General features: G+C 48.0%; 1 protein-coding gene across 3 annotated transcripts in view; it reads left to right on the top strand.

Moving 5' to 3' along the window:
• The first annotated feature begins 5240 nt into the window (after positions 1 to 5240).
• Positions 5241 to 10779, top strand: part of CD2H10orf143 (chromosome D2 C10orf143 homolog) — a 46693-nt gene continuing 41154 nt past the window's right edge. Inside the window, exon 1 of one of the 3 annotated variants that reach the window (XR_006209490.1) lies at positions 5241 to 5743. Coding sequence is in view for 2 of the 3 variants with exons in the window: in XM_042961266.1 (XP_042817200.1) it covers positions 6012 to 6113 (102 nt within the window). In the remaining variant the exon portion in view is untranslated. The other 2 variants (XM_042961266.1, XM_042961267.1) reach the window with 2 other exon arrangements.

Raw genomic sequence — 10779 nt, 5'->3', positions numbered from 1 at the left:
TGTTTGCTGGGGTGAGCAAACTTGCCCGGTTTCCAGCAACACCTGCAGCCTAATCGGGAGGCTCTCCACAGGCAGGAAGGGCTACAGGGCAGCAAAAGTGGTGAGAGGTCCCATCGGAGCTGTGAGGGAATTCGGGTCGGCCAGCCGGTCCTCCCGCAGCCCTGGGCTCCACAGGTAAGGCCTCTGAGCCTGTTTCTGGTATCTGAACACAAAGACACCTCTGCCGTGGCTTCACTGACACCAGGGACGCGAAGCTGACGGCTCCAGCTCCGACGCCTGATGGACGGCAGGCCCAGTCCCAGCCAGTGGGGAACCAGCCCTCGGTGGGGCCTACGGGACGTCGGTTGGCAAGAAGGAAAACTGACCCCTGAGCTGAGTGTCCTGGAGGACTGGAGTCAGGCCACGGCTGAGGTGCGTGTAGATGGCTGCTCTAGGTCAGCGGGTCAGCTTGGCCTCTCTGAGGAGGGGCGGGACCGCCAACATCTGAACAAGAAGAAGCAAGCTGTTGCAGAGTAGGGGGAAGTGTTTCCAGGCAAAGATGATGACCCTTATCACTATGATAGCGTCTGAAAGCTGAGAATTTCAAAGAAAGAAAGGTATCCTTATGCTTGTGCCCAAAGAAAGTGCTGAGAATTTCTTTCAATAAGAGGGCAAGAAGGAAAAGAAGGGGCATTCATTAAACACCTACTGTGTGCCAGTCTCTGGACTGGAGGTTGTGGATGTATTGTCTCTTTCGCATCCCAACAAGAAGAGGTAGCAAGTTTTAAAAGAAGTCGTTGGAGAGTGAAAGGGGGGTGTTTAAGTTCATGAAAAACTACTCATAGCTTTGCAAAAGTTGAACAGAACTGTCACTCATCCCCCTCCCTACAACACACGTGCGATCTCCCTTGACCGGGCTGAACTGTACATGGTTTCTGAGGCCATCTGCAGGCTACTCTTTGAAGCTCCCTCTTTCCTGGAAGGCAGGTGACAGGAGCAGGCTATTTCATTCCTATTGTACGGATGAGGAAACTGAGGCTTAGAAATGAATGCTTGCCCCAGTGAACATCACTAGTTAGGTTTGACAGCCATATGCCAACTGAACCTCCAGAAACCGCCTGGACTCCGAATGGTCCAGGGCTCAGATGGGGACAGACTAGAGATGGTCGGGCAGCTACAGTGACCGAGTACCGCACGTCAGGCTCGCCACGGTACAGACGGTATCTCGTGGAAGACGCACAGGACCGCGCCGAGGCAGACATCGCTATTAACACCCCGAACTTCTACGCTGAGAGGGGCAGGGGGTGAGAGGTTAAAGCAGCTCGCTTGGGAGCTGGAATCGGCAGGGTGGAACCGGACCTCAGGTCACCTGAGAGCCGTTTCCCTGGAAGGTGGTGTGCAAGGGATGGTAAATGGTGTGCAGGGAAATGCTTTTCTTTTAATATTTAATGTATTCATTTATTTGTGGTAAATAATTAATATTTATTGTGGTAAAATATACGTAAAATTCACCATGTTAAACATTTTTCTTATTAAAGACTTCTTGGCATTTTATTTTATTTATTTGTTTATTTATTTATTTATTTCTGTCTGTCTTACCTTTTTTTTTAGTTTAAATTCAAGTTCATTAACATACCGTGTAGAATTGGCTTCAGGAGTAGAGCCCAGTGATTCATCTCTTACATATGACACCCAGGGCTCATCCCAACAAGTGCCCTCCTTAATGCCCATCACCCATCTAGCCCATCCCCCCCACCACTTCCCCTCCAGCAACCCTCAGTTTGTTCTCTGTGTTTAAGAGTCTCTTATGGTTTGCCTCCCTCTCTGTTTTTATCTTATTCTTTCCTTCTCTTCCCCTATGTTCACCTGTTTTGTCTCTCACATTCCACATGTGAGTGAAATCATGTATTTGTCTTTCTCTGATTGACTTATTTCGCTTAGCATAATACACTCTAGTTCCATCCACATTGTTGCAAATGGCAAGATTTCATTCTTTTTGATTGCCAAGTTATACTCCATTGTATATACGTACCACATCTTCTTTACCTATTCATCAGTCGATGGACATTTGGGCTCTTTTCCATACTTTTCCATACTTTCAGACTATTGTTGATAGCACTGCTATAAACACTGGGGTGCATGTGCCCCTTTGAATCAGCATTTTTGTATCCTTTGGATAAATACCTAGTAGTGCCATTGCTGGGTCATAGGGTAATTCATTTTGAACATTTTTAAGTGTAGAGTTCAATGGTATTAAGTGACCATCACCACCATCCATGTCTGGAACTCTTCACGCCTTCCCAAAGTGAAAGTCTATACCCATGAGACACTAACTCCCCATTCTCCTCCCCAGCCCCTGGAAACCACCATTCTATCTGTCTCTAGGAGTTTGATTTTTCCAGTATTTCATGTAACTGGAATTATACTTTATCCTTTTGTGACTGCCTTATTTCATTTCACATAACGCCCTCAGGGTTCCATGTCGTAGCTGGCGTCGGAGTTTCTTTCCTTAAGGCAGAATGATATTCCACCGTATGGATGGACCACATTTTATTTATCCATTCATCTGTCTGTGAACACTTAGATTCTTTCCATCTTTTGGCTGCTGCGTCTAGTGTGCAATGAACATGGGCATTCGAGCTCCATGCTTTCAGTTATTTTGTGTTATACACCCACAAGTAGGGTTGTGGATCATAATTTTATTCTTAATTTTTTGAGGAAATGCCATACTGTTTTTAATAGTGCTGCACCATTTTGTAGTCTCCCCAGCAACGCTCAAGGGTCCTAACTTCTCCACATTCTGGTCAACACTTGTTTTCTTATAATGCACCTCCTAATGGATGTGAGGTGGCATCTCAATGTGGATTTGATTTGTATTTCCCTAATGAGTAGTTGATGTTGTGCATCGTTTCATGTGGTTATTGGCTGTTTGGAATCATCTTTGGAGAGATGTCTATTCAAGTCCTTTGTCCATTTTTTAATCAGGTTCTTTCCCTGATGTTGAGTTGTAGACATTCTTTATGTAGTCTAGGTATTAACTCCTTATCAGAGACGTGATTTACAAATATTTAGTCCATTTTTTGGGTTGCCTTATCACTGTATTAATAGTGTTATTTGATGCACGTAAGTTTTTAATTTTGATATAGTCCAATTTATCCACTTTTGTTGTTGCTGTTGACTATGCTTTTGATGTCATATTTAAGAATCCAACGTCCTGAGAATTTTCCAGTTTTTTTTCCTAATAACTAATGTATTTGTTTTAACATATTGAAATAATAAGTACTATAAATATCATTTAACAGATGTCTTATATTATTTTTAGAGTTTGAAAAATATATGATATTAATTTAAATAAACTAAGTAGTAGCAGAGTTTTGTATACATCGTAATTGTATCCAATTGACTGTTGTTTGGTAACTAGCGTATCACACTAAATTGCAATGTATTAAATATACCTATCGCTGTACATCGTGTTAAAGAAAAAAAATGCATGACACTTGACATGAGTGGTAAGGCAGACTTTATTCAGGGGGTCCATTGTGACAGATACAGAGACTATTATCACGGGGTTTTGCAGTAGGAGAGGAAGAGTGGGATTAACTCCCAACACAAAGAAGAGTGGGAATTCATAGCCTAGGAGTGTGATACGGGTAGGGGGAGGTCAGTGGGTGAAAAATCCTAGAAGGAAACATCTGGGGTGAGGGACAATTCTTTCTAAATCAACCCAACAGGATTCTTGCTGAAGGCAGGCCGGGGTGATCAGACATCACCTGGGGGAATGTGGGGAATGAGGAACCCCATCAGACATTGAGGCTGATCAGAGAGCAAGGGTGGGAGACTCTTGCTAAACCTGGACAATGCAGAGACTAACATGGAAACCCCAGAGTCAGGGACTAGTTGAGAAGAGTTCAGGGGAGCCTGGGTAGAGTTTGGTCAAGGAGAATAGCTGTCACCAGCCTGTGGGCTAAGCGTTCCCCCATTACTCAGTGGTTGGTTCAAGTGCCTGAAAGACAGCCCCAAGTCCAAAGGCCAGTGATACTGACACTGGACCACACAGCACATCATTTAAGGTAAACTGCAAGGCCAAAAAACCACAAAGTTTTTAAAGTAGGGGCAGTAGTACAGGTTCTCGATAGCACCTTATTTTCAACTCTGAAATCCAACAGTTCTAAAAATCAGTTCTTCCTAAGTTTCGAGCAAACACATTTGAACGGATATGAGACTATTTAAAGCAGTTATATATCCCACTTAAGGTGAATGTTTCTGAACATTCACACATTTTGCCACATAAATATTATGTCTGATCATAGGGTGTTGTCCCAGGCCCTACTGAAGGCGTTTCATACTAGATATGTAATATATATATATATATATATATATATATAGCGCTTCAAAAACAAAAAAATCCTAAAGATTTTGAATTCCAAAACACAGCCAGCCCCAAAGTCCCACCCCGAACTTTATTGAGATATAACTGGCATAGGACATCGTACAACTGGAATGATTTGACGTGTTTACATTGCAAAATGATTACCATAAGATCGGTTAGCACATTTATCACCTTACACAGTTTGTTTATTTTTTTTATGGTGAGAACTTTCAACATGGAGTCTCTTAACAACTTTCAAATATACAGTATTGTTAACTTTCGCTCCCAACTGTTAAGTCCAGGGTTTTGATATAGGATTGTCAACTAGGAGCAGGAGTGTTAGTATAGGAAGACTAGTAATAGTAATATACCATTTATTGAGTAGTTTGTGTCAGTCGTTGTTCTAAGTACATTATATGTATACACCTCACTTAATCTTCATAATGCCCTGATTCATCATTATCTTAAATAAATAAAAATGATATAGATTAGCTACCTAGCTTGAAGATCATGCAGCCAGACGCCCAACGGAGTGGAGGAGTCACGCATTTCACCTTAACGGGTAAGAACCAGGCTTTGCAACAAAAAAGATGCCTTTGCCTGCAGCAGAATGGTAAACTCAGCCCTCAAATAATTGAAATGCAACAAAAAGCCCGGAGGCTGGCAGGCATGTAGTTGTGGATTGGTGCGGAACTCAAGGCGTTTCGGCCTAGGTGCTGTCGCACTTTTCACCAGGTTTTCCGCCAGCCGCCCCTCATGGTGGCAGGAAGGTTGCAGCGGCTCCGGGAAGCTCACGCTTCGGCGGGGAACGACCGCAACAATAGCTGGAAAGAACGCAGCCCCCGCCCATCCATCCATTTACCACAGACGGGAAACTCTGTCCCGGAGCCCCGCCCTCGCAGACCTAGTTTACTGCCACTGCGCAGAGCTCCGGCCCTGCCCACCGCTAGCAGATACCCGGCAGAGGCCCGGCTCGGACACGTGTTACTTAATCAGAGTACGGGGCTGGGCGCCTCGGCCTTTACGGGGGCTGCCAGCTCCCCTAGGGTGCGAGCGCAGAGGGCAGCCGGCGCGGCCCGCCAGGCCCCCGTTCCTCCTCTGCACAGCCCGCGGAGAAGCTCCCCGCCCAGGGCCACACCCGGGCGGGCGATCACCGTACCGCCCCCAGCCACGCCCGCCCGGAAGTGAGGCCCCCTTCCCGAGACTACAGCTCCCAGACACACCCTCCAGGGCAGCTCGCCCACGCGGATTGGCTCGCTGCGCCATCCATCAACCGACCAGCCACAGGAAGACGGTTGCGGACGGCGCTCGATGACCAATCACAAGAGCGAGGAGGAGGGAGCTCCCCCTGCCGATCCGCCACCAGCAGTCGAAGCCTGGCAGGACCCTGAAGGAGTAAGGTCTTCGGAGTCCCACAGTCGATTCAGTGACTGGAGAAGTGACAGGCTGGCCCTCTGTGCGAAATGACAACCCTGGGCGGAAGTCCCCTTTTGCCCAGAAGACTCTGGTCTCCGCTACTCCTGTCTGCTGCCCTCGCGAAGCAAGGCCCAGCCGTCTTCGCGGCGCCCCGCCCCCCGTCTCTCATTGGCGCCCTCGGGGCACGTGGGGGGGGCAAAGAGGCGTGGATGCAGCGGCTGGGGCGGGCGGCCGGAGTCCGTAGGTCATGAGAGGCCCGTGGACTCGGGCTTGGGGCCGCAGGGATACCATGGTGCCGGGCCCGTGGCGACGGCGGAGGCCGGAGGAACTGCAGGTTCCGGGGGACGCGGTGAGCCCCCCCGGGGCCTGGGCGTTAGGAACGGGTTGGCGGAGCCCCCGGGCGGGCCCACTGGGCTTCGTGTCTCCCCGCGGGCCGGCCCGGGAGGAAATCTAGCCGGACTAGCGCTGGCGCCCTCCTGCCAAGGTGGGCGGACCGGGGGCGAGGCCGCGACTCTGGCACTCCGCCTCCCCGCGGCCGCGCCTGCGCAGAGATGCGGGGCCCCGGACCCTGGGTCCCTCTCAGGAGCGCGGGCTCCCCGTGCGGCCTGGCAGACTCGGTGGACTCGGGGTGAGGGTCAGGTGGCGCCCCGCGGTCTGCTCGCTGCTGCTCCTGAGTCAGGCCTCCGCGTGGAGGCGCTGGGCTGGGTGTGGTGGGGCTGCCAGGTGAGCAGACACACCTGGATTGAGCACTTTGCCCCGAGGGAGCAGGGTCAGGTGACGTGACTGGTGATAACAGCCCTGCTCGAGATCCGCGGGTGGGTAATCGGGCCTGCGCGAGACTGGAAGGGGAACAGGATAGGAGGCAGGGGATTGCTTAGCCTTTTAGGGAACTGGAAGTCAAGTACCGTCGGATTGGAACGTTAAGGCAGAGCCCCTGAGCAGCGCCCCGTGACTTCCACCTCCGCTTGCGAACTGGCTGGTCTCACCCCGCCTGCTTTATTTCATGGTTCCTTGCTAAGAGCACCAACGAGCAGCCAACATACCCAGCACCTGAAGTGTTCTGTGTCTTCTGGACCCACAGGCTTACTGAGCACGGGATCTGTCTCCCGAGTTCATGCAGGCACAGTTTTCTGGCATGATTTTACAGCATAACGAGTGCCTAGTTTCCTTCCCTGCATGTGTTTCCTCACCCACCACTGCCTGGCCACGAAGCCAGTGTCACTTAACACCCTGTCACAGAAGCACACTACTTCCAGGGACCGTGTTACTAGGGCACAGATTAAGCTTCTGTAACTGAAGGTTTCAAACCACATTGGTTCCAACGAGGTGGAAGCTTGATCCTGCTGTCCATAATGTATAGAGGCGAGCAGACCGGGGGGGGGGGCCCTAAATACAGGGTGGGGCTGGTGCTACCCAGATCAAAGACATCCAGGGACCCAGGTTCCTCCCGTCACCTGCTTCCTGCATTCCCTGGTGGTGTCCTTTTACGTGAGGTCAACACCAGGTCATCACTACACTGCTCACCTTGCGTATGGTGGGAAGTAAATGTAGAGTGACATGATCATACTGACATTTTAAGAGCCTATTCTGGGAACTCTGGGGAAAATGAAAGGGATGGTGATCAGAGCTAAGGAGGGGGGCAAGGGGCGTATAAATTACGAGAGGTTACAGGTTTGGACAGTGAATGTAGACAGAGGGCTCTGTGTATCGGAGGAAGAACGGACTAGTCTTGCTGGTGGAGTGGACGTGGAAGGTCATGGGAGAGGAGGAGCCCGGGATGGCTCCCAGGGCTGTGACTTGAGCACCTGGCTGGGCAATGGTGCTCTTACGGGAGAAGATTGGTGTGGAGCTGCAGGAGAACACCGGCTCTGGTTTTGTCACTGCGTTTTCCGCTTTGGGCACGTTTGTCACAGGTAGTGCTAGTCATTGAGCGCTTAGCAGGTGGGTTGTCTGAATCTCACAGCAACCTGTTTTTATTCCCATATTACAAATGAAGAAACGGAGGCACAGGGAGGTTAATCAGCTGGTCTGAGGATACACAGCTAGCGGTGGACGTAGGTCTTTGACCCCACCGCCTGCCTCCAGAGCCCGTCGTCTTAGTCACAGCCTAAGACGTCTGTAGCCTCCCATGTGGGGCTTGCAACAAAGCCCTGAACTGGCCATACAGAGATGAAAGGTGTGATGCCACAGGCTGTCAGGGACCAGGCACTGGAGGTCATTATTGATCAGAGAGAACGAGAAAGGCTTACAGGAGAAACTTGGAATGATCTTGCAGATTGCGATGCTGAAATTAAGTGCCCAGCTGGAGGCTGCAATACTTCCTGTTACCAAGGATTGGTGACTTGGGTGTCTTATTGCCATGGTGTGTGTGGACTCTTAATTTGATAAAGTTCTTGTTCGTATTGTATTGTGCCTCAGTCGTTGATCCAATAATTCAGATTGAGTCCTTGTCCCAAGTTTTCCATTCTCTTTTCTCTCACTCTCTCTCTCTCACATACACGCCCCCCCGGCCTCCTCAGAGTTTGGTTACGTGCAAAGAGCAACTCGTGTCCTACCTCTGTTCACAGACTAGTGGGTCTACACCCTGTGCGTTGTAACCACCAGTGGAGCTGTAGAAACCCCTGCAGCTGCCGGGACCCATGTCTGTAATAGCTCCACAAGTGTTCTCCGGCGGAGCCACAGGTGCCTCCCGTAACCCCCTGGGTGTCCTGATTGTGGGAAGCTCGCCCAGTGTGGTGCCACGTGTAGCCATGGACGATGAGTAGGGTTCATCATTCCTGTTAGGGTGCCTGCTGAACAGCAAGCACTATTGTGGGCTCTGCGGAAAGGAAAGAGAAGTGAAATCCTGGCGAGATTGACCCTGAGACTTGGAGGCATCCAGCGCTTGGCTGCTTCAGCCCCCCTGCCCCCCGCACCCTCACCACCCTACATGTTCCGGAAGAAGAGGGTGTGCCCAGAACGCCCACCTTCATGCATACTCAGCCTTTACTGTCCGTGAAGGTGCTCCTTCCTGACGACCTCTGTAAAAATTCTCCAGGGAAGCGACACCCGAGGTGTCCGGGCTCACCCTCCAATTGGTATCTTTTCTAGTTTCCTCTCGGTTGATCCAGGATCCCATTTTCCAGCTTATCCTGGGATTAGTGACCATTTCCTCTAATGTATTTTCATTCTTTATCAGTGACCCGTAGAAATAACGTATCAGGATGCAAAAATTAATTGGCTATTGACCGTTTTTTTATCACTAGTTTTTTTCTTTAAAAATTTTTACCTTTATATTTCTTTGTTGATATGTATTTTTTAAAATTGAAGTATAGGGGCTCCTGGGTGGCTCAGTCGGTTAAGTGTCTGATTTCGGCTCAGGTCATGATCTCATGGTTTGTGGGTTTGAGTCCCGTGTCGGGCTCTGTGCTGTGTGCTGACAGCTCAGAGCCTGGAGCCTGCTTTACCTTCTGTGTGTGTCTCTCTCTCTCTCTCTCTCTCTCTCTCTCTCTGCCCCTCCCTCACTCGCGCTCTTTGTCTGTCTCGAAAATAAACATTAAAAAAAATAAAGTAAGAAAGTAAAATTGAAGAATGCTGTACATACAGTGATCGTTTCAGGGATGCACTGTAATAATTCCACAGTTGTATTACATTACTCTGCGCTCGTCATGATTACTGTACTCTTGATCCCCTTGAATTCACCCATCCCCCCACCCGCCCACCTCCCTTGTGGCAATCACTGGTGTTCTCTGTATTTGAGTCTTTTTTTGTTTGTTTTTGTTTCTTCTGTTTCTTAAATTCCACTTCTGCGTGAAAGCATATGTTATTTGTCTTTTTCTGACCGACCTATTTCACTTAGTGTAATAACCTCTAAATCCATCTGCGTGGCAAATGGCAAGACCTCATTCTTCTTTATGGTTGAGTAATATTCTGCTGTATGTATATACCACATCTTTATCCATTCATCTGTTGATGGACACTTGGGCTGTTTCCATACTTTGGCTATTGTAGATAATGCTGCAATAAACACAGGGTGCAAATATCTTTTTGAATTAGTGTTTTTCTTGGGGTAAATAGCCAGTTGTGGAATTACTGGATCATATGCTAATTCTATATTAATTTTTTTGAGTAACCTCTATACTGTTTTTCACAGTGGCTGCACCAGTTTGCATTCCCACTAACAGTGCATGAGTTTCTTTTTCTCCACATCCTCACCATCGCCTGTTATTTCTTGTGTTTTTTAGTTTCACCATTCTGCTGATTAATGATATTAAGCATCTTTTCATGTGTCTGTTGGCCATCTGAATGTCCTCTTTGGAAAAATGTCTATTCATGTCCTTCCCATCTTCATCGGATTATTTGGGTGTCTTGGTGTTGAGTTGTATGAGTTCTTTATGTATTTTGGATATTAATCCCTTTTTTTCTTTTTACTTACTTATTCATTTACATCCAAGTTAGTTAGCATATAGTGCTATAATGACTTCAGAAGTAGATTTCCAGTGATTCATCCCCTACGTATAACACTCAGTGCTCATCCCAACAAGTGTCCTCCCTAATCCCCCTTACCTATTTAGCCCATCCCTTCACCCATGATATTAACCCCTTATGTATCATTTGCCAATATCTTCTCCCATTCCATTCAATAGGTTGCCTTTTTGTTTTTATTGGTAGTTTGCTATGTAAAGCTTTTACTTTTGATGCAGTCCCAGTAGGTTATTTTTGTTTTTGAGACCTATCGAGAAAAATGTTGCTATGGCCGATGTCAGAAGAAATTACTGCCGGTGTTTTCTTCTAGGATTTTTATGGCTTCAGGTCTCACATTTAGGTCTTTAATCCATTTAGAGTTTATTTTTGTGTATGGTGTAAGTAAGGGGTCCAGTTTCATTGTTCTGCATGTAGCTACTGGTTTTCCCAACCTTTTGTGGAAAAGGCTCTCTTTTCCCATTGCATATTCTTGCCTCCTTGCTCATAGATTGATTGACCATATAACTGGTTTTGTTTCTGGGCTCTTTATTCTGTTCCATTGACCTATGTGT

Source organism: Panthera tigris, chromosome D2 (assembly GCF_018350195.1).
Source record: "Panthera tigris isolate Pti1 chromosome D2, P.tigris_Pti1_mat1.1, whole genome shotgun sequence".
NCBI lineage: Eukaryota > Metazoa > Chordata > Mammalia > Carnivora > Felidae > Panthera > Panthera tigris.
This window is presented reverse-complemented; position numbering and strand designations above follow the sequence as displayed.